The sequence below is a fragment of the Brienomyrus brachyistius genome, chromosome 18, assembly GCF_023856365.1.
Source record: "Brienomyrus brachyistius isolate T26 chromosome 18, BBRACH_0.4, whole genome shotgun sequence".
NCBI lineage: Eukaryota > Metazoa > Chordata > Actinopteri > Osteoglossiformes > Mormyridae > Brienomyrus > Brienomyrus brachyistius.
Window position 1 is genome coordinate 19,076,793 of NC_064550.1, and position 24,061 is coordinate 19,100,853.

A 24,061-nucleotide genomic window follows, 5' to 3' on the forward strand; every position below is an offset into this window, starting at 1 on the left:
CTGGGTGATACATGTACAGCAATATGAAAAACCATGCCTTTTTTGCCACATTATATATTTAATCACAATAACTTATTATTAATGGCAACTGTACCAGACAGAGCACGATAGTGACAGCTGTACTGCTGAGTTTGGGAGAGGAGCGTGTTCAGACCAGTGAGGGGGACATAACCTAGTTACGGCCAGGACCACTGCACTCCCGGTAAACCAAAATACTAATAATAATTTAACTCCCGGTTTTCCAAAATACATTTACATGCTTCACATGTTGGGCCAATTGGAGTTTTACTGGTAGCACTTTCTGTTAATGCCATGTCTATAAGAATCTATGAACACGTTCGTGACGTGCATACATGCATTATATAACGCATTATAAAAATGAGTATTTATAAGAAGGCATAACACATTATAGTCATTTTTATTATGCATTATGAATGTTTTATAAAGCTCACATTTATTATGTACTATAGATACTTTTATAACGCAGTTCAAAGCATGCTTAATGCTTCTACCGTCCATTATAATGCATTATGACGATATCTATAATGCATTATAGATGAGAGCTTCATTGGAGCTTATGAAGTATTATAGTAAAGCCATATGACTGTCAATAAAAGATGCTGTAATGCTGTATTAATTCTTATATGGACCTTAATAATGCATTTTGAAGGTATCTATAACGCATCATAGAAGACAGGTTCAAGTAAAGTGCTACCATTTCAGCCTCTGAAAGATTAATTTTCTATTCAGATCCGATGCTTCTTTCTTACGGCCTTTTTTTTACGACGCATCACCTGCTTTTCGACCCGCACTTATGACATTCGCTAGCTGGTGTGATCCATAGACTGTCATCACAAGCAGAGACACATCGCACAGATCAGTCACTGTGCGTGACGGAAGAGTGTGTCGCTCACACCAGATTAAAAAAATCACCGTCCTCCCAAAGTAGATGACATGACAGCTGACCCTTATGAAAGACGTCACATTGCTCATGTTGACACTGAGCACCAAATGCCTCGTCAGAAAGCTTGCTTAATATGTTAAGTACCAGAAGTGCATAGTTCCAATCCACGAGAAAAAAAACTCCAGACCAAGATTTTGTTTCAACCAACCAGTTGAGTTCTCTGTAACTGTGACTCTTTATGCTCAGCTGCAGGGTTGAAACAAAATCTTGGTCTGGATTATTACTTTCTGAATCTTTACTATCCACCTCTGATAAGCACAGATATAAGATTTGAGATGATACCTCATAATGCCTTTTACTGAAATGCAGTAAAACATTTGTTCTGATTTATTCATCTGCAGCTTACAAGAAGGCAAGATTAACAACCTCAAAGAATCAATATGACCAGAGTTCTCTGCCAAAGGCCAATTAGAGGGAACCAACCCGCCTGATGGACAGCTACTGTTCAGTGTCACATCTAAGCGTAAGCCAATATGTATGGAGGGACCCCATTGCTTTCTACGATGCTTATTCAAAATCTAGGAGTTCTGTTTGACTCTCATTAGGTCAGCAGGTACTCCTTTCTTGCTGAATGACGGTTTAGTGCAGAAATTCACTTCAGCTTGGATTCACGCCAGTCCCTCGGTTGCTGACTCCACTCAATACAGACTGGCCTCTTGGCACACAAACACGCTGTCAAAAGGAAAGTCAGCCAGAGCGAAGTGACAGGGCAAATCCGTGCCACACTATGGTGCTTGGAGCCAGGCCAGATGTGCAAACATAAATGGGGCACTTTCTGCCAAATGTTATTTTAACTGTCTTGACGGGTGCACTTACCATTAATGAGTTCAGGCTAATAAGAGTCTGTGAAACCACAGGAATGCGTTAGCAAAATCCTCTATTTGGGTTTTATTGAATGTAGGATTTTAAAAAAGAAAGCGCTTAAGGCTTCCTAGTTAATCCATTCTCAATTTTAGCGGTCCTTGACTGATTCAGCTGAATTATCTGGAACCCACATAAACATAACTTGATATTCACATCTTCAAGGACTCTTCAAGAATGCTGTGATGTAATGCTTTGGCCCAACATCCTTGCATAACCATATATGGCAACTCAAAATGAAACGATACATCTCTGCAGATATCTAAAGGCATCGATGTAATGATCTCTTAAAATCTTAATTCTGCCAGTGTAGGTACTTCTTTATTCATTTAATCTGAAGAAAATTACCAGCAGCTTTCAGTACTACCTGATGTTTTTGAGACCATCAAAGACCTTTAATTAATATTTTTGAATTTGATATCTGGACGTCATTAAGTAGGTAAACGGCATACAGTCGCATTGGCACGCATGTTCACACTCGGTATATGACGTGTGTTTGAGTGTGATTTTTTTGAATGGAGGTAGATGTCTGGGCTGAACTCCAGCTCTGTATATGAAATCAGTGGCCCGCAGAGTATGTGATCACTATTCCTCTTTTGCTTTTCGCTGTTCCTCTCATTAGTTGTCCGTCAAGAGGACAAGCATGGTTCTAGACTGTTAAATGATAGTCATCCCTTTCTTTGTCCAATACGTAGGAAAAAAAAAATTGTCCCTGTTTAGAGGAAGATGGGGGTGTGAGAACTTAGCAAGGCCGCAACGTACAGAAGTCCAGCTCCTGCGGCTTCCGCTTGCCGGCACACTGGTCCCGTGCCCGCAGACCCCCCGCCATGGTGATGCAACGCAGCACCCTCCTCTTGAAGCCTTTGCCACAGGTCTTGGAGCACGGAGACCATTCCCCGACATCCCAGTCAGGACAGGGGTCACCACAGAACCTCAGGGCACTAGGCCTCAAGGCAGAGTCACAGTCGGTGGCGGAGTGACCCTCGGGGTCCAGACACTGCACCATCCTCTTCTGCAGCCCACTGCCACACGTCACCGAGCACTCGTCCCAGCCCGCCGCCATCCACTTGTTCTGCACGTATGTTGGCTTCTTCAGCTCCACCTTATTGCTGTCGACCAGCACGCTGTTCTCGGCTTTGCTCCTGCCCTCCTTTTTCAAGGTCCTCTCCTCCTTGCTCTCCTTGGCCAGGTAGTAGGAGTAGCGGATGCGTGGTGGTGTCATCTTACCCACGGAGAGCACCTCCACGGTTAGTGCCTCCTTCAAGGGCTTGACAGCCTGCAGCGTCTCCGCCACCATGCCCGTGCCACTGTACCGTAGCAGGCTGCCACGCACCAGGATGTCCCGCTCCACGGCCGACACCACGTAGTTCCCATTCAGCAGGTACTGCCCCTGGCTGTCCTTCACCGCCAGGTAGTTGTCGTCATTGACCAGGCCCTTGTAGCCGCGTTGCCGAATGTCAATGTTGGCGGCGCCAATGGGAAGCATTACCACAAAGTTGTAGCCATGTCTGAGAACCAAAATAGGGGCATGTTAGAAAGATTCAGCAGAGCAAAGAGCATTTAATAGCCTGACCATAGGTATTTAGGTTTTATCCCTACTGGCAAAGGACAATACCATCGATACCATGGTAAATTCTGAAGGACATTTTGATCAAAATGCAATTTTAACGCAGACACAGTATTTAAAAATGTAGCCTACATAGCTTTTTGCCATGAATCTTGCCACAAGCACAACTGCCACAACAAATTTGTCCATGTACAGTACCTGGCTACTGAAACTGTTTAAAAATTAACTTAAACATATTAAATAAAGTTAATAAACTTTAAACTGGTTTAAAACTAAATTCATCCACCACATGTGGATTTAAACACTACATTCATAGGGAGACATCCTTGAATTTTGGGCAATCCTGCCATACAAGGGGGTCTCTGCTTCCTGTTCCATCCTTGAAAGCCAGGAAGAAGGGTCTCTTACATGGGTTTGGTGAAGAGCCCAGAGATCTTTTTGCAGCCACGGTTGTCGCCCCCGCACAAACCACACTTGTCAAACTTCTTCTTGGAGCTGAGCTTGCCATCACAACCTGCTTTCATGCACTTTCCCTGGACACAGACGGAGGAGGAATCAGGGGAACAGGGCGTCCCATCCACTACCTGCAAGACAGGGGAGAGAACCAGAGTGCATGAGATTGTTAGAAGTACTAGGTGACCGAATGGTTAAAGTACCTGAATTTAACATAATTACCCTAAATCAATGGAAAACAATCATCCATGTCATTTTACTGCTAATATATAAAAGGGCACTAGTTGGTGGTGAGACCTCTGGCTATTTCCTGAAACCACACAGATGGAAACCCTCACTCTACAGTTGACTATCTGAACTGACAGCGATTAGCCACAAAGTGGGCTGGTCACCATCTATATGGAAGGTGTCATCAAGCTGCTGGCTGAGAAATATGAGTCCATGAAGGACCTCTGGCCTTCACGGAGGTGTGATGTCGAAGCCAGACATGGCACTGTTTCTTCACCCCTACTTCTCCGAGCTGTTTTTCTTCAGCTGCTATCTTTAGAATTTGTCAAAAGACTGGACAAGTATTCCAGCCAAAACGTAAGTGATTGCCCTCATACACCCACAAACTGCCATCACCCTCTTAATTTGCATATGTCAAAAATGCTGCCGGCACGGTGACAAAAAATAGCTGTAAGTACCAGGAAAACATCATATGCGAAGTCTACTTGTGAAGGTTTTTCAACCATAGCCACTTTTATTCAGTTAGAAATTTCTCAATCGTTCAAATTAGAGTGCTTTTGGAAGTTTTGGATTTGCAGCAAACATCTGATACTCGGAGTTCGGTGTTGGCTGGGTGTGGGGTGCGTGGCTTCAGCAGGATGTTCCCGTGCCGGCCAAGTAAACAGTGCACCCTGACACCCTGCAGCTGTGTGAGAAGATTTCATGCTCCTCTGTTTCCACGCCCCCACCCTTTTCTCAGGCCCAAGCCCAACATGATGGCCACACCTGTTCTGTCTCACTGCACACTCCCCTATCTCGCAGCGATAAGCTTTTCCTCCAGCTGGCCTCACTCTTTCTTCATGGGAAAAAAAGGGCAGTACCGATGTAGTAGCGTGCTTTTCGGTATCAATGGTGCTCCAGCAGATTTTCTTTTCTTTTTTTATTCTTTCTATTGCTTTATTGTTTGTTAGTGGCATGCAGATCAGTGTAATTATATACCTTCCTAGCAGTTTTGTGGTGCTGACTAAAAAGTTAATTCATTAATTTGATTCGGTTTGCTTATTTGTTAAAGTTAACTTCATCGATATTTGCCGCTATTCCAAGAACTTCACTGATATTTACGAATTAATCTTACTGAAGAGTGAATTGCTATTTTAATTTCACAGTGGAACTTTCACTGCCATCCACGTGCATTGTTGGATCGCGGCGGCATCTAATTGCCTGCTACAGAAATAAATGGAAAAAAGAAGAGCATGAGAAGGTGCTCACTTTGGGAGCAAGGACATAGAAGTAGCCTGTGCCGTTGGCTCTGCAGATAAGCTTGCATTGATCTTTGGGGGAAACTCCAGAGAATTTGGGGACCCACACCACAGATGGGGTAAGGCGGTTGGTGTTGAGGCTGACGCCGTTGAAGGCCTCACACTGTTCCTCACGGAAGCTTTTACCTGTTGATGAGATGATTATGCATGTGGTCGTCAGCACCAAGCTTGCTGGTTATTCGAGGATGTATGACCATGTAGCAGATTTCACTGAAGGAGATGCCTAAGTTCTAGTCACTAAGAATGTACTCACCCGCATCAGCAATCAAAGCAATCCCTGTGACATCTCAGTAAAGCCTATGAGAGGAGGTTTCTTTTTTGGCCATGAACCATACCTGTGTCTGGACAGGATTCCAGGTTGCAGGAGCGGTACCGGATGCGGATGCCCTGGCAATACTTCCCGCCATTGGCTGGCACAGGATTATTGCACTCCCGTTTGGACAGCTGCACGCCACCCCCGCATGTGCGAGTGCATGGGCCAAACACTCCCCACTTGCCCCATCGGCCATCCACCTAGGAGAAGAACACATCCAATCCAGGTCTATCTATCTTGGGCTGCAGGTACCAAAATCCTACCCACTGAAACTACCAGCATGGTGCAAAAAAAAAACCTGAGTCACTGAGATTTTAAGATTCATATTGTAAAAACTGAATACATTTACACACCCCGACTCCTCTGCTCAGGGACAAAAATGTATCTGCTAGGTTGAGGAAGGCACAGCTATGAAGGAAGGAGTCAAATAGAATCCGGACTGTGTACCTTGATCCTGGTGATGTTATCCTTGTCCATACAGACGCCCTGGTAGCACAGATGTCTGTCCCCACAGCTGGTGCCATCGGCCCAGGGGAAGTGGCGTGTTTGACAGACCAGCTGGCCCCGGGCCTTGCCCGTGCACCACAGCTTTGCACAGGACTGCATGTATGGGCAAGGCTTGGAACCACTCCCGAAGGCCAGCTCACACTGTCGGCTAAGGCTGTAGGTGATTCCTGGGAGAACGTCGGGCAGGACCAAAACACTCTGGGGCTGATCCAGCAGGCAGTCACCTGTAACGACATCAGCACTCTCATATATACAGTCCACATACCTCATGGAGGTCTTACTTACACAGAAATGTTCTGAGGGCAGAACAAAAAATAACTGGTTCAGAGAGATAAACAATCAGATTGTAGGTGGGTCCAAGCAACCAGAAGAGGTGGAATAAACCAATCAGACGTCTTGGTCCCACCTCCTCTAGTTTCTTTGACCCACCTCCTCTAAAATCTGATTGGTTATTTCTCTGACCCAATTATTTTTCCCTCTGCCCTCAGAACATTTTTTGTCCAAGTAAAACTCCTATGAGCTTCCACATACATTACACATGTTGTGGACAGACTGCATACTGTCAAAAATGACTTCAAAGCATCACTTCATTTACATGCCTACAAGAGTGTTTATTCGCCTCTAATTTCAAGACTGTGGTTCTCATAATAAATGAGACCACAGGTATGTGTGCAGATAATTCAGGGTAGCATTTATGCCTGAGATGGCCTAATTAAATCAAATTATCTGTGCCCCTGCCTGTCTCCAGATTTAGCCACTAACGCGAACCATATTTCATGCTAAGCTGAACCACACAAATATTTTCCAGAGCATGAGAGCCCGTAGGTCAGTATGTGGAGCATGAGTGGGCCGGGGGCTGAGGGTTGAGGGCCAAGGGCCTTGGGGTGGTAAGTGCTCAGTTTCAAAAAGGGTGATTCAGCTGTTACCCATGGGCGGCTCCTTAACACACATTTACTGGAACTCGAACTGGAATTATGGTAAAATTAATTTAAATCTAATTAGTCCTGAGAGCTTCTGAGAAGCCGCTAAGCTGCTGAAAGAGGTGTTGGTGTGGCCCGCAGGTTAGCCCATCCTGTGGTCTGTGTGGATCCCAGTGCCCCAGTACAGTGACAGAATGTTGCTGTCATTTGGATGAGATGTAAAACCGGAGTCCTGAATCCCTGAGGTCATAAAAGATCCCTGGCCATCTTTCATAAGAGATGGGGTGGTACCCAGATGTCCTGCCTAAAATTACCCACTGTGGCCCTATCAGATCTGGCCTCCTATTCATCCCCTTTATCTGATTGGTGAATTCTCTCCTGCCCCTTCACCACCTTGGCTAATGTGTGGTGAGCGTACTGGCGCAGAATTGCCACACAGTGGTGGTGGTTGAAGTGGTGAAGCACTTTGACTGTCTAGAAAAGCACAACATAAATGTAACTTTCATTCATTCATTCATTCATTCATTTATTCAAACTGATCTCCTACTGGCACTAACCACAGTAAATCATTCAACCAATAGAATAAATGCCAGCCTGTGACAGCTTTGTTAGCATTGTGTATGATGTAGGTTCATTCAGGTCATGGTGGAATGGGGATCTTAGGAGCCACATTTAAAAAAAATAAATAAAATTAAAAAAAAATATATATATATGTCATGCCCGGCTCGTCCGCTCCTCGTGTGTGCCACGCCCCCTGATTACCCACGTGTGTTTCCCGGATTGTACCCAGCTGTGTCCGTTTGCTTTTTATCAGTCTTGTGTATTTAAGTCCTGGTCTCCCCAGTTTGCTTTGTCTGTCATTGATGTTCGTAAGCGTGAGCTGTTTCCCGGTCCCTGTCCTCGTATTAAACTCCCGTTTGCCCCGTATTCCTGCTTCCTGCTTCCTGCTTGCCTGCACGATCGCCGCTTCACCCGTACCCGATCGTGACAGAATGACAGACCACAAAAGGAAAGGCCCCCGGAGAAGGAGAGGACCGGAGGAGACGATCCGCCTGGGAGCCTGTTCGCTCTCCCGGCTATGGATCGCTTCGGAGGAGAATGAGAGGGAAGTACCCGCTCTACCTCCAGCCCGGAAGCTGACCACACACTACCCCGATCCCGTGTGGAAGTACTGGCTCTCCAGTGAGGATGAGGACGAGGAGCCCTTCCTCTACCCTTACCCGGAGCCGGAGCCGATCCTTTCACCGCCTGTTTTTCAGGACATCGCACCACCTCTCGCCGCCGCTGGGCGCCGGAGAAGGAGGAGACCGGCGATTGCCTGTCCCGAGGAGCTCCCTCCGTCAACGCCCACGGACACACAGCTCTCTCCCCCTGCAGTAACCACCCCGGAGGCGCTACCCGCGCCTCACTTAGGGAAGCCGGTGAACTGCGCCTCCCAGTTCTTTGCCCTCCAGGGGTTGTTCTGGAGGATCTGGGGGGAACTGGTCCCTCCAGTAAGTCCGGAGGTAGCGGGGCTAGCGGAGCGACTCCAGAGGAGCTTTGCGGCGTTTACTCCCGCTTCCGACCCAGAGGAGCTGGAGAGTATGGCAGAGGACGTGCGGCAGCTCCTACTGCTCCAGAGGGCTGCAGTTCCCGCTCCCGTGCAGCCGCCATTGCCGGCGGACCCCGCTCCCGTGCAGCCGCCATTGCCGGCGGACCCCGCTCCCGTGCAGCCGCCATTGCCGGCGGACCCCGCTCCCGTGCAGCCGCCATTGCCGGCGGACCCCGCTCCCGTGCAGCCGCCATTGCCGCCGGACCCCGCTCCCGTGCAGCCGCCGCCGCCTGCGCAGCCGCCTTCGCTGCCGCCGCCGCCTGCTGCAGCTCCAGGGCAGGCGCCCCCACTGCAGCCACCTGCAGCTCCAGGGCAGGCGCCCCCACTGCAGCCACCTGCAGCTCCAGGGCAGGCGCCCCCACTGCAGCCACCTGCAGCTCCAGGGCAGGCGCCCCCACTGCAGCCACCTGCAGCTCCAGGGCAGGCGCCCCCTGACCGCGCTCCAAGTCCTGACCGCGCTCCAGCGGCTCCCGGGCCGGCTGACCGCGTTCCAGTCCCTGACCGCGCTCCAGTCCCTGACCGCGCTCCCGAGGCGCCCCCTCCGCCTGCAGCAGCTCCCGAGGCGCCCCCTCCGCCTGCAGCAGCTCCCGAGGCGCCCCCTCCGCCTGCAGCAGCTCCAGCTCCTGTCCCTTCTCCTCCAGTGACTTTGTCTCTCTCACCCCGGCGAACTCGACCCCGACCTGGGGTCATGTCTGTGTCCCGTAAAGGGAGGGGACACAGACGCAGGGCTGGGGTCCCGCCCGCCCTGCCCCCTGGCTCGCCCTGCCTCGCCTGCGCTGGGGCTCGGTTGGCGCCTGCGGGTCCTGGCCCTCCGGGTCGGTTGTCGCCTGCGGGTCCCTCTCCGGTGCCTCGTCGCCCTGCCTCGCTCCCCTCTCCGGGTCCTGGTCGGTCGCCTGGGGGTTCCCCGACGGCGGCTCCTCGGTCGCCTGCGGGGCCCTTACCTCCGGCCCTTCCCCGGACGTCGCCGCCTGCTGCGGCTCCCCCCTCCTCCGGGCCTTCGCCCTGGCCCCTTCCTGCTCCCTCGTCCCCTTCCCCGGTGCTCCCTCCTGCTCCCTCCCTGGCCCCTCCGCGGGTCCCTCGCCCTGTCTCCTCTGCCCCTTCTCGGTCCCCTCCGGCTCCGGCCTCCCGGCCGCCTGCGGCCCCTCCGGCTGCCGCCCGTCGCCCGCTGGGTCTCCCTCGGGCTCCCCTTTGTTCCTCCTCCTTGTCTCCCTACGCCCCTGCCTTTGTCCCGCCTGTCTCTGCCCCTTCGTTTTTTGCTCCCCCTCGCTTCGTTCCTCCCGTCTCTGCTCCTCGTCCTCCTGTGTTCCCTCCGTTCACTCCTGGCCCTTGTGTCCCGCCTGTGCCCTCTGCTTCGCCCTTTCTTGTCTGTCTGTCTGCTTTCCCGGCCCTCTGTCGGGTTTTGTCCTTTGTCTTGTCCCTGGCTGTGTTTTGTGCCTCTGTCTTGTTCCCGGTCCTGCGTTGATTCTGTTCTTGTTTTTCAGGTCCTGTCTTGCCTCGTCCCGTCCGTCGCCCCCTTCCTTGGCGCGCCCGGAGTAGCGCGCCTTTGGGGGGGGGTTCTGTCATGCCCGGCTCGTCCGCTCCTCGTGTGTGCCACGCCCCCTGATTACCCACGTGTGTTTCCCGGATTGTACCCAGCTGTGTCCGTTTGCTTTTCATCAGTCTTGTGTATTTAAGTCCTGGTCTCCCCAGTTTGCTGGGTCTGTCATTGATGTTCGTAAGCGTGAGCTGTTTCCCGGTCCCTGTCCTCGTATTAAACTCCCGTTTGCCCCGTATTCCTGCTTCCTGCTTCCTGCTTGCCTGCACGATCGCCGCTTCACCCGTACCCGATCGTGACATATATATATATATATATGTCTGTGAGCAAAGATTCAAAAATGTCTATTTCATGGCAAATACAACACAACAGAACGAGTTGAAAGAAAATTAAAAAGGCATAGCAATCAAGGCTAAACAATCATCACAGGGAATTATCATCAAAAACCTTAAAATGGCGAAAGCTTTTGGAACCTGAAACCAAATTCGTTCACTCCATAGAAAAGCACGCAGAAGAGAAACAGTGGTGGGGGTATGGAGGCTGACGATAATCATGCAGATGGAAACATGCTGTAAATATTGGTTCACAGTATTTACATTGCAATGAGAATTTTAAATGTTACCCCGAGCAATGTACTGCCACTGGACTGTTTATGTGGCCAATTTTCCCCCTAACAGTAAAACTATAATGGATGCCTACTGGGAATCCACTTTCGACAGGGAACAGCAGGCTTCTCACTTCATAAAGGCACAACCACCAGTTGCAAACGGATGTCAAATCCATATAAAATTGCGTTTGAGGAGCAAAGGAGAGATGGGAGCATTGAAGGACCATATCTGAAGGCAACAGGAGGTAGGATGTAAATAGTGTATAAGCTTTACAAGACAAGCACTGCAGAGTAGTACCCAGTGCCAGTGGTGGATAGCTCGGGTTCAGAAATGAAAAATCCAGACCAAGATTTTGTTTCAACCAACCAGTTGAGTATAAAGACTCAGAGTCGCAGAGTACTCAACTAGTGGGTTGAATCAGAACCTTGGTCTGGATTTTTCATTTCTGAACCCAAACTATCCATCGCTTCATATGACCATGTGAAGCCATTGCTAGTCCTCGACCCCCAAAATATTTAAAAAAAAGCACCTTTGTTGCTAAGGGTTCCAGTACCACACATAATGTTAATGCTATTTAGCCTTAGTTGCCCATTCATGGTCATTGACCATCATAAGAAATATGACACCTATATTGTCATTGTAAAAACATACAATAAAATTCTATGTGGAACTCTCATGCAAAAAGTCCGCGAGGGGAAACACCACACCATACAAGGACAGAACTACATGTCTTTGGTGTTGTGCAAAGACAGCTTACAAGGGATATGATATGAAACAACACAAAATCCTGGTTCAGATAGATAAGGCTGAGCCAGAAGACTATTTTAATGTTGATCCCTCACAAAGGGAACCTCCCTGGAGATCAGCTTAAACTACTAGAAAGGGAAGAGTTCAGTTTCCAAAAGTGGTGCCGCTTTTGAATACATGCACATAGGAGCACAGTAAAGGCACTGTGGAGGTCTTATGATTTGTTAAAGCAGAGCTGTTCAGCGTTCATTGTTTTCTTTGGCTGTTAGAAAAATCTGGAATTTACGTCCTTCGATATGCGGTTAATTATTAGATTTGGGGAATTAAAAATAATTGCGCTGTTTGCATTAATGTTTTCTCAAAAAATCTCTTCTGAGAGAAATTTTCCTTCTGGCTAAGCTCAAAGAGTCCTGTTGCTTTGGTTACGGGGGTTCAAGATTCCTCAGAAAATCAGAGAAAACTGTGTGCCCTCTACAGCACTGATAGAAATGCAACACATGATCTTAGCATTAACAAACCAGAGGGTTAGACTGCAACAAATGTTCTCTATGTGTCTGTATGTTCTTACTAAAAATCCCAGGAGAAAAATACAACTGAAACTCCGCTTAACAGCAACCTCCGCTGTTGATCTCTCCTGTTCCTGCAGGCACATTTCATGAAAAAAGCACTAACAGAAATATTCTGTACACTCTGTGTGGCACATAGCCAGGTGCCAAACTAACCGTTTCTTGTCTACCAGCCCTTATAATTCCAGACAGATGGGAAAGTAAAGGTCAACCGTCTTGGACCTGACATCATCTGAGGCTTGGAGACAATGGTACAGGGTCACTGCTGGGATTGCTGTAGCTAGACCTGGAGCACAACATAAAAATTGTGTTCTCAGGAAAAGAAAATGCGGGGGTCTGGCATCCCAACCGGGGGGTTCCCCATTCCGTATGTTGCCTGGGATAAGCTCCAGGTTTGCTGGAACTCTGTACTGGATAAGTGGTTTGGAATATGGATGGATGGATGGATGGGCTTGGAAAATCATATTTGTTCTCTTCCACCCATGTCAGTCATGTGTCGTTTGTTTTTATTGTGAAATATAAAGCCAGTCCTCGAGAAAAACAGGAAACTCAAGCACTCATGCCAAACTCATGAACTGGACGGGAAAAGCCATTAAAGAACCAGTTGGCTTTTGCCACACATGCACCATCTTACAGTTTATGTGAGGATTACTATTCCTTCATATTAGCTGATCTGGCAAAGGGAAAAAACTTAAGGACTAATTTTATTCAATGGGGGAATGCAAAAGCAGCCGACAGCAATACCAGAGGAGGATCCAGGGAGGAGAAATGACTCAACATGGGAGCCAGCTTACCATGACCACTGTCCAGGTAGTCAGTGATGATGGCCGCACTGCAGGCAGACCAGGGGCTGGTGCGGTCGATCTGGATCAGCGTGGGAGACATCATGTGGTTATCGCTCAGCTTGCCAAACACCTCTTCGCAGGCCTTGACGTTGTCATGCGGCATGTTGAAGACGTGCCCTGTGTGGGATCGCATGTGAGGCGCCGGTAAAAGTGTGCAATTTGCACAATTGCCCAACTGCTAACTGCTAAACGTACAAACTATAATTAAAGCAATCTTTCAATTGCACTTTTAGGTTAACTTCTATGGATGTTTACAGAAGTAGGCAAGGTCGGACACATCACAAGTCCCGGTCCTACAACAAAAGATAAAATCCATGTACAGAACTCATCCATTGAATGTGCCATATCTTAAGAACAAGAGTATGGTTCTGCTGAAGCCATTCCAGGCCGGTTCTACTCTGTGTGATTCTCACACATCTGTAAATGTTTCTCCCATCTGTTCTCGATCAAAATTCTCCATCGTGGTCCTCCACAGATGATTTACTCGACACTCACTGCCACCGAGCCCTGATAGTGCCAACCTAGACTTCAAAAGGATCTCATGGTAGCTGAGGACTGAGGCTTCAGCAGAGTGTCAGCAAAGTCCAATTTTGTTTAACAAGATTAACGAGGAGTGATACGGAAAGAGAGGCAAAAACACAGTTTCCGATCCCGGCAGAGAAAAGCTCGGTAAATGACTGTGACAGGAGATATCAGCTGTTTTTCCAACTTAATACCCTGGGGCTTGTTGTTGGATCGAGTTTCCTTGACACAGTTTAAATAAACTACCGGTAAATCACACAGTAGAAAGTGTAGCACAGGTTTGGTCCGAGAGATGATCGGTAGTGGCCACAAAGGCTTGCATTAGACCCTTATGAAGAATCCTTCACTGCTGTGACAGACGTCAAGTCACAGAGCAGCAGATCATAGAGAAGACTCTCTGTGGAGGTCGCAAGAGACCTTGTGAATCATTTTTTAATTTCAGTGACCTTGCAGAGTGTTCTTAGCGTTAATAAAATCCTAAGTGTCCATGCATTTGATGAGGCGTGTGGTGACAGGGTTAGGCCTCTGTACCTGTGTTGAGAGAGAGACCTGTTCAACTCCTGTCTTCAGCAGAGTAGCTGTATCCCTTTGGGTTGTTGAACAAGATCCTTACCCCCCGAAAAACACTAGGGGAGCTGAATAAATGATGGACCCTATGTTGACTCCAAGCTTCAGCTCTCACCTCTATATGTATGTGTATGTCTGGAAAGCAAGATGAGATATGTGGAAACTAGCACATTTCTACGTACCTGTTCTCGTACTTGTGCAAACGGCAACTGAAGCATCATTTCAAATGACGTCGTGAATAAAGCACATTTCAGGTAGCACCAGATTGCTATGGACCATGACACTGAACACGTTCGGGCAGACGGGGCAGCCCCGGCGGACTGACCGAGCTCGTGCGCGGTGGTGAAGGCTGAAGGGAGGCCGTCATCCTCGATAACTGAGCAGCTCCTCTTGGGGTCGCACATGGTGCCCACGTCCGCCATGCCCAGGGTGTCGCAGGTCGAGGCGCCGCAAAGGTCCTGGTCACCGAGAGACAGGGGGAATCAGCAGGTTTGGGGAAGGAAGGGGGGGAGACCTGCTGAGCTTTAGGTACCATCACACCTGTCTGTCAGGAACCTCCTTACGTCCATATTTAACAGCTCTTAAGTAGGACTTCCCAACCCCAAGACCACGGAGTGCTGGGGGCTTCATGGAGGAGTTGGTTATATTTATATTCAGCTTTTTACAACTCCACACATTAGCACCTTCTTGTGGTATCTGAGAAAGAAACGGTTCAAATGATTAAATCGCCAATCGATCTGGCTATGCTCCCACCCCCCATGAAAGTTTTGCATGAGGTGAACCTCTCCTCAGAAATCATTCGTTTGGGAAACCCTATTCTAAAGCACAGCACTTCTATCAGGACTCCGTCTGCCTTGTTTTCGCCCTTGATTACTCCCAGTATTTACCAAACGTATTTCGGTGGTATTAAGAGTATTAACCTAAGGGCGCTCCAGAGAAACCAGTGGTCCGCTCGCTTCGCACAGCCTCTCGTACAATTACAGAGATCTGTATCTGCGTTTTGTTGGTCTAAGCGCCGCTGATTTCGCATCCGTTCTCGGCGGAGCCCGTCTGAGACGCATCGTCGCCTGATCGCGGTTTTCTCTTCCACCCTCGTGTCAGACCCTCTAATCTATCACAGCCTGTTCATGCTGACGCTGGGATCTCTCAGACAGGAGTGGATGCGAAACCTAACGGCCTGCCTACGCGGGAAGGAGAGGCCCATTTTTAGCCTAGCTGCTTACATGAGCATTAAACTGCCGTTTGCGACCTCCTTAGTATGACACTGCAAGCAAAGGGTCTGCTTAGGCAAATAGCCATTTACACAATAACTGCAGACAACCTCGGCAGCCATGATGCGGTCTAACCCTATCTGACAGGTAACAAAACTACATACACACGTGCACATGTATACAAACGTAGAGTATTAAACTTATATATCATGTATGATTTACATCCCACCCAAATTGCGGCTTTTATCTCGTTTTCAAAAACACCCGTCCCAATTAAAACCATACGGCCATCTAAAGTAATTGCTTACATGCCACAGCACACTCTTCATGAGCCCGATCCAGATGTGCGCACATGTGCAGAAGAGAGGGTGAATGGAGGATCAGTGTCACTTTTGTTTATCGGTTATTAACATGTTTATTGCCTTGGCTTCGTCCCAGTCGACCCTAGTGAGTCCCCAGTCCTCGGGGCCCCTGTTTACACAAATAGCATCCATTGTGCACAAGCAGGTGCATCACAAATGCCCCCCCCCCCACGCTGACACCCATACCGATTGCTATGAAGAACAGAACAAATAGCTGATGGACACCCCTGTGGATGATGTCAGCCTTTGGCAAACCCCAAGCTTCATTCCTGACGGCTCTGTCTTTCCTCCCTGAAGATGACGGCTCACCGAATGACACTGGAGCCATCCAAGAGATCTGGAAATATTTAGCTGTTATTTCTTCCAGTGTCATCATCCGCATGGACACTAAGTGCAGCTTGGTGTGAAGTTACTTAAGCTAAGCTCATCTGAGGAAATGTTAACTTGAAAAATGTTTAGAATTGTAATCCATCACCGTTTTTCAAACTCATTTTCACTTTTCAATGTTTTTCTTGTCGTATTGCCATGAAAGGGTATATTCAGTATTCATAAGCAAACTGTCACTGACTCAAGCAAACAAGCTGTATTTAAATACTGCCATGGTTTGCCATTTAAACGATGCCATAGATGAAAAGGCAATAACATTTTGGGAAACATCACCTCTGTAGGTCACTATGCTACAAAATCTGTGGCAAAAAGAATCCCCAATAGGCTCTTACAGTTATACCAACAGCACTGTAATCAAAAACCCAGAAAGTACTACCACAGCTATCACATTTGAAAGTATAAACGTTGCCGTGGGCAACTCTGATTTCCCCAGCAAGCTATGGTTTCATTACACATTGCCTGTTCTCCTTCCAGTCCTTCCAAACCTCTTAATCATCAGTTTATATAACTCTTCATGGAGGATTGACCTAATTGGCACCCGGCAGTACAAACATGAGATTTTCATTACGCTTCTTGGGTTTTTATGGTCCAAATTGTTCCATTTGCATGCTTCCCGAGGGAAAAGTGTTCCCACTAAGCTGGAGGCGAGAGCCAATCCCGAGCCATGCCACAGCTGTGGTCCCCCTACCCGTGAGCCAAATGATAGTTAGTTCAAGCAACCATATAAATGGGTATTCATTACATCACAGACAGACACTTGACTGTCCAATCCCATGAGTAAAAAAAGAAATTAAAATTTTCAAGGCAATCTCATTGTTTATAAAACTATTTCTGCAAGCTGTGTTTTCAGTTGGATTGCAGACAGAAAATTATGCACTGCAAAAAATTTAAATCTAAGCATGCAGAATTCTCTTATTTTTAGACAGGATTCTCGTTAATAAACTGATTAATAACACATCTTATGAATAAGATTAATTTGCTTGCATTTAAGCATTTTGTCTTATTTTAGGAAATCTTGCCAAGTACGATTTTCTTGCTGCACTGGCAGATGACTTTGCTAGCTTTGGGTCGTCTCATCTCAAAACAGAAACAGTTTGTCTTAAATTTGAAATGCAAAATGAAAAATGCCATTTTTTGCAGTATATTAAACCAACAGTGTACTGAGCAAACACGAATACTCATTCGGGACAAACTTAATGCACGTCAAGTTATTTATTAAATACATTTATCTGAACAAAAAGTAGTCTGCTTAACATTAGAATAAATGGAAAAATCTCAAGTCAATTCTGGTAAACTGGCACACAGACACTCAAACAACTGACACCCCCATCAGCGATCAGAGAGAAGGACGGGATTCTGGGTAGCTGAATTCCCGTAAGTGGGTTCTGCTTATTGTCCACGTCCTTTTCAACGTGGTGGCGCACTAACGGAGCAGCCACTCTTCTCCTCCTGACATCTTCGGGGATTTGTTTAATGTCACAAAAGCTGGCTGTTAAAAAAATGTCTTAATAGCTTCTATTCTTAAGGCCCGTGCAGAATGCAGAATTATATCAGTGACAAACCACAGTCCTGCTTAACTTTGACACGTCCTTCATCACCACTGCCACTTACCAACAAAAACCATATTGGAATATTAGATAAATCTGCTTAAATTGACTCAGTGCTAGACTGATCAGTCCCCATAATATCTGAGATGCAGTATTTGGTGACTGAAGCCTTTTCCCTCCAGGGTTTACCTTCCAAATTTTATGGCCCCTTTCTGTCAGCAGTAACACTCAGGCCTGACTCGAATGTTTACCTTCTGGCTGACTCCCTGTCTCACCGTAAGTGGGGACTGACAGTACCCTGTCGGAGCCTAGTGCTGGCATGCGGTACGTCCATCATAACTTGGGATTTTTTCAGCACTCTCATGGGAGCCTCTTGGGACTGCCGGGAGCCATAAAGTCCATTTAAAATGTGTAAATCAATACAATTGTGAATGAATCTGGTTAGGGGTCTTATAGTGACTTGTGTATGTGCATGTGTTTTGTAATGCTTTACTTAAAGCAGTCATCATAATGCATTATAGATACCATCATAATGCATTATAATGCATTCATAAAGTATTAGAAACACAGCTATAAATATTTATGAAACGGCATAACACACTATAGCCATGTTTATTATGCATCATGAATGATCTGTGAAGCTCTCATCTATAATGCACTATAGATACCTTCAAAATACATTATAAAGATCAGTATAAGCATGCTTATGAAGGTATCTATAGTGCATTATAGATGAGAGCTTCATAAAGCATTCATAATACGTAATAAACATGGCTATAAAGTGTTATGCCTTTTTACAAATAGTTGTAGCTGTATTTATAATACTTTATGAATGCATCATAATGTATTATGAATGTATCGTTAATGCATTATACATGACTGCTTTAAGTAAAATGTAACCATTTTGTTTTCCAAATCATAGCAAGTTGAAGATATTTTTCTCCCCCATCAGCTTTATAAGACGCATTCTTATGGAAAAAAATGGCAGGAGGACAGTCTGAGAGGTGCCCATTGTGTCATTGATGGGAGACCTTAACAACTTTATGGAAACAATTTCTACCTCAAAATTCCCCCAAATGTACCTAATAAATTCAATGATGCGGCACAGAAGATTCTGCAAATTCTAGGAAGACGTCTTCATAGTATTCACCAGACAGCTGTATCTCTTTAGCATCACATCTGCGTAGCGTCTCCTTACACGCCGCGTCCAGAACATCTACCAGGACAAGTATTAAAAATGATCCAGCGGCTTTAAGCAAGATGACGCCGAAGGCCAATGCTAACGACGGAGGAGCCCGATCCTGCCATAATCCACTGTAAAATCAGTACTGCAAACGATATGCGGTATTGAGGAGTGTTTGGCTCTGAGGTTTTTAATGTTTCCTAACATCCTGAGAGTGCAAAATTAAAGGAATGTATTTAACAGCAAAAGACAACTCACGGTCTTGCAGTAACTAACATGACACAGAAGTTCCTCTAAACTATCTGAGACTTTAATCAGGGTTGCCAACACCCTGACATTCACTCTTTCAGGCTCTCACGCTCACACAAGAAATCTTACTGCAAATCTATGTTATTCCATTATAAACCTAAAATTAACTACATCAAAAACATTGAGGTAGTCTGCAAACCCTACAGACTGTTTACAAGGTAAAAAAAAGGTTACATACATTTTAATGCGTGTGCAGACTAGTCTGAAATTGAAAATCTCTGGCCAGCCAGCTGACTAAAGTCGGCAGCCCTGCCTTAATCGATGTCCTGCTCTTCTTATTTGCAGAAGGTGGAACAATAAACACAGGACAGACTTATGGCCATGTGCCTAACTACAGTGCAAACTGTGAGTTAGAAAGGATGTACTGACTTGCCATTTCTGGAATGAGTAGCAGTGTGAGGGTCTCTTCTGTTGTGTTGGGACCTCCAAAAATGGGAAAAGTAAAGTAGCGTGACATTTCGTCAACCGCAAAATCCTCTCCCAGCGGATGCCCGCTCAACCTGGGAGGGAGGCTCAGGTGAACCAGAACCGCAGGCTAACAACCATAACCACTGTTTCCCAATCAGGTCCTCAGGGACCCACAGACAGTTCATATTTTCGCTCCCTCCTGGTAGGGAGCTGGGAGGGAGCAAAAACATGCACCGACTGTAGGTCCCGAAGGACTGGACTGGAAAACGCTGCCACAAAATGAGGAGCTTTCCCTTTTTCAGGGCCCAGTTATCCCCAGTTATCCATGTACCAAAATATGCTCTAGAAACTGCAAATGTCTGAATGTAGTATGTGAATTATATTGTCTAGTCAATGTGTAAATGCTGTAATATACTGTTTTGCAATTGTAGTGCCATGGGGTTCATGGTTTCATACCATATTGTTATAAGTTAGCGGGTGTGTCCCTGCATCCCTGAGCTCGTGAAACCGCCCCCTGGTCCTCGGAGGTCATCCAAGATGGCCGCCAAGCATCCTCGGCCATAGCGAGCCAGGTTGGAAATGTCTCGCAATGTTGCTTCTATGAGCTAGCAGGTGGGCCAAATCCCCGGGCCTTCTCTCGCTACGCTGGGACTTCTCCCATTACAGCTCAGTGAAGCTTAATGGGAAACAGACTCCCTGCAACGTGGGGGTGTGGGCTGTGGGGGTGGGGAGGGCCAGCCTTTCACAGCTGGGAGTGGTGACGTCACAAAGAAATGGATACTTCCCATTAAATCCCTGACCTGCACTCTAGGATGTGCATGATCTTAATAAAAATAGAGAAGTCTAAATTAAAGAGAACAAACTCAATAAACTTTATGTTGACAAATGCCAATGCCAGTCTTTTCAAAAGTGGCATGCTGCACTGGCATGCTGCACTGGCATGCTGCACTGGCATGCTGCAAAAAAAAACACTGTCCCATTGTACCAGAAAAAATCTCATCACAGCGTAACGCAGAAGGGGCCGATTTGTCTGACCAGCTCTCTGCTGAATTTTTTCCATTTTTTTTTTTTTCCAAAAGCTTTAGCCCAAAACGGAATTCTCTAAGATGCTGCATTGAGACAGGTGGTCCGGCGATGTTGCGGATGAGGGAGCTCTCCCAGATTCCCATGACGCAAACCCATGGCAGGAGCCACGGAAATGAGCTAAGGGGAAAAACCTCCGTGCTGCGAACGCAGGCGTTCCGCGCGCCTACTCACCCGCATGTACGCTCTCCACGCGCGTATCAGGTGTGCAGATCACGCGTTTCGGCTTCCATCTGTCAGAAGCCCGCGCCGCTTGACCTTAATTAACTTGGCGGTACGTCTCTGAAATCTTCCAGGGAAATGGCCAGTGGATAAGTGTGTGTGTGGTGTCGCCAGGGAGGTGGGCAGGGGTCCAGGAGCAGCAGGTATAACAGTTTACATGTGGTGGGGGGGGGGGGGGGGTCAGTAATGTTCAACTCCAGAAACCCGTAAAAAGTTCCAGAGTATCTCTGCCGTGTTGTATGTAGTGTGTTAGTGGGGAATTTAACACAACTGCACTGCATAAGCTACCAGCTCGGGATCTGCACCACGATCGCTAAACTCTGCACGCCATTGGACAGATTCAGCCCTGCACAACACCGCTCTCCCGGGATTTCACACAGTCAGCTTCACATTCAGCTGCTTTTCCAAACACTGACATCAACAGCAACTTATTGTCACTATAGATGGGTCCTTTGTGGATTTTGTCTTATTCAAGGGTTCAACAGCATCAAGGTCAGCAGCCTCGCATTCATAGCAGCAATTTTCCAAGTTAAGAGCCTTCATCCTTAATTGCTAAACTAGCTAGTGGGCTAGTGTTTTAGTGGCCTGGTAAGAATGGTTAGAATAGTCATTACAGGTGGGCTAATTTTAACCCTGTCATATTGTGTGATGATGTTTTATAGAGTAGAAACCAGGTGATTCAGCAAGAGAAGCATTAATATAAAAATGATTGTCTGACTTTGACATTAATTATAGGAGCAGACATTTTTGTGTGGTTCTTGCAGGGAGCATGTGTTTAAAGCTGTCATCTCCCTAACTCATAAAACTTTACTGGAAGTACATTTTCAGCTCACTCACAAAACGCAAGGCAAGAAAGAATTAGGCTGAATGAATTGCTTTATGCTGTTGAAACATTGATAAAACACATCCAGCATTCAAATGAATGATGAAAAAAAGACATTATGCCCTTCAAAACAATTATAAACATTCAAAACTAAGAAGTCAAATTCACATAGTTGCCATCATCTGCATGAGATACTTGCACGACGATTAGTTACTTGGAAAATTTTATAGCAATAAAACTGTAAATTGCTGAACAGTCATTCCCTTTAATATTCCGCAGGTCATCTTTGGTCAGTGGGGGAAATGGGTTTGCATTGTTGCCTCACACCGAGAGGGCTAAGGGTTCGAATTCAGCCCCTGTCGAATGTGTGTGGAGTTTGTGCATTTTTCTTACATCATATGAGTTTTCTCCCACTGCCCAAACACGTGCATTAATGTTAACTTGCATCTCGAAATTCTTTGTAGCATTTGACTGTGCGTATACGTGCCCTGCCCTATACGAGCATCCTCTCGTGAGTGTACCAATGTCTTGTCCCTTAAGCTGCCTGAAATCTAGGCTGTAGTCTATTCCTTCCAGACTTTGCTTATAGTAAGTGGTTGGAAGACCTATGGATTACCAGTCAATGCATCATTTCATTAAAAAAAAAAAAAAAGCGAAACGAGCTGGCGTAAGATGTAAAATTGGACAGGATGTCGATTGCTTGTGGTGACTCGTGCGCCAATGAGGGACGCGCTGGGAGAGGCGAAGGCGGGGCTTGGCCAGACACTGTAAACGACGGCACGGTAACAGAGCGAAGGGAACTTAGATAAGGACATCTATGTAACTGTGCTGTGCATAGAAAACAGCCTTCAGCGTGATTATATTTCTCCCAAGGGTTCGTCCAGTCCGCAATCAATGCGATTAGGGGCGTGAACCGAGATCAAAAATTCACAAAAAATCCTTAACAGCAACTTTTTACAGTAATTCTGACATTTGTTAAGTAACTGTTTACATTGCATACTTGCTCTAGCTGCAAAATGATAGAACCCCGTGTCATTCATTCATCCATGTCACCCGCTTATGAAGTATAGGGTCGCGGTAACTATAATTTAAAATTTAATCTATCATATATACAGGTGCTTTAAATGGATGCATCACATAATCCTACCCCAAATCCGTTCTTACCTGTTTAGTGAAGAGAATAGCGGTATCCCAGTATTCAGCATGTTTGTCGTTGTTTTTGTTGAACTTCTTCTGCCACGTGCAGAAATTGCGCAAAGTCAGCGCGGCATTTCCGGAAACTTTGAGTCCCCTGTCAGCTTCGGTAATCACCATAAACTTGACAACCACAATGTTGATGGAGTTGAGAATGCTTGGGTGCTTGTAAAGCCTTGCGGCGACTGACATGAGGGTCAGAAGGTAATGCTTAAGGTCGTCGCCGTGGAATTTAGCCATGGATTCATCTGCAACAATAAGGGTCTCGACGTATCGAGGCACCGATGCAAACCTCTTGGACCTACCCAAGCCTTTTAAAGAAGATTCAGTCATATTCCCTTTATTGATCCCTTTCATGTGTTTGTACCTTTCCAAGGACTGCAGAATGTCGTGGTGCTGACCGGAGTCCACACCACACCTGGAAGTCACATTGGCGCTCAGGTTAGGATTCCTCCGGCGTCGCAGCACGTGCGCTCTCTCTGCGGCGCCGCTGTTTCCAGATGCCGAATCATTGCGCGCGGGACTGATGAAATATTCCCACCCTTTGTAACCAAATGCGCCTTGCAGACCGTTGCACAGGCTCAAGGCAGCATAGGAATCCTTGTCTGAGTTGACATCACCGGAGTAAAAGCAGCGACTCAGGTCTGGATTTGCTGCGGCGGTTTGCACAGAAAAGGTAGGTGCAAGAAAGTTGGAATCTGGAAATAAATTGAGTACGAAATCCTCCTTGAATGCTTGAATTCGAAAAACAGCGTGCTGCCGCTGAATGTCCTCTTCTGGGCGGACAAAATTGTGTTCCGCAGTTTGCTGGTCCAGGCGATCTGGAAAACAAAAATCACTTTCCATGGAATGGCTTATTCTGATGAACATGAATAAGAGATTTAAAATAATCCCTATTGTCCAAATAAACATGGACATGGCTACGGTTAAGTAGGTTATTTTGTGCAATAACAATAATAATGAATGGAAGAAATGAACAATCTGGAAAAAGTCTGATATCGGCTATGATAATAAATTTTATTAAAGCCCTATCAAATAATCCAAGGCACTGTCGCCTTCCAATTTCCGCTGCGCGTCCTCTCAGCACAGAATCACCAGTATTGTGCACTCACATCTTCTACCTGTCTGTAGAAATGACCTCGTTTTTCTAGCGGCTTTATGCTTTTGCGTCATGTGTAAACATCGTGGAGTTGTAATCAGAGTTTTAGGGAGGCGCTGAGAAGCTCATTGGATATGCCTCC

General features: G+C 46.6%; 1 protein-coding gene across 1 annotated transcript; it reads right to left on the reverse strand.

Annotated features, from left to right (window-relative positions):
• Window positions 1–1,824: 1,824 nt before the first annotated feature.
• adamts15a (ADAM metallopeptidase with thrombospondin type 1 motif, 15a) lies at window positions 1,825–23,738 on the reverse strand. The gene is made up of 8 exons (XM_048983066.1): window positions 22,791–23,738; window positions 14,417–14,549; window positions 12,952–13,119; window positions 6,132–6,415; window positions 5,707–5,884; window positions 5,322–5,497; window positions 3,801–3,976; window positions 1,825–3,333 (listed from the first exon to the last, which is right to left on the reverse strand). The coding sequence occupies exons 1-8, from the start codon at window positions 23,736–23,738 to the stop codon at window positions 2,568–2,570; spliced, it is 2,829 nt and encodes a 942-aa protein (XP_048839023.1). The 3' UTR covers window positions 1,825–2,567.
• Window positions 23,739–24,061: the final 323 nt, after the last annotated feature.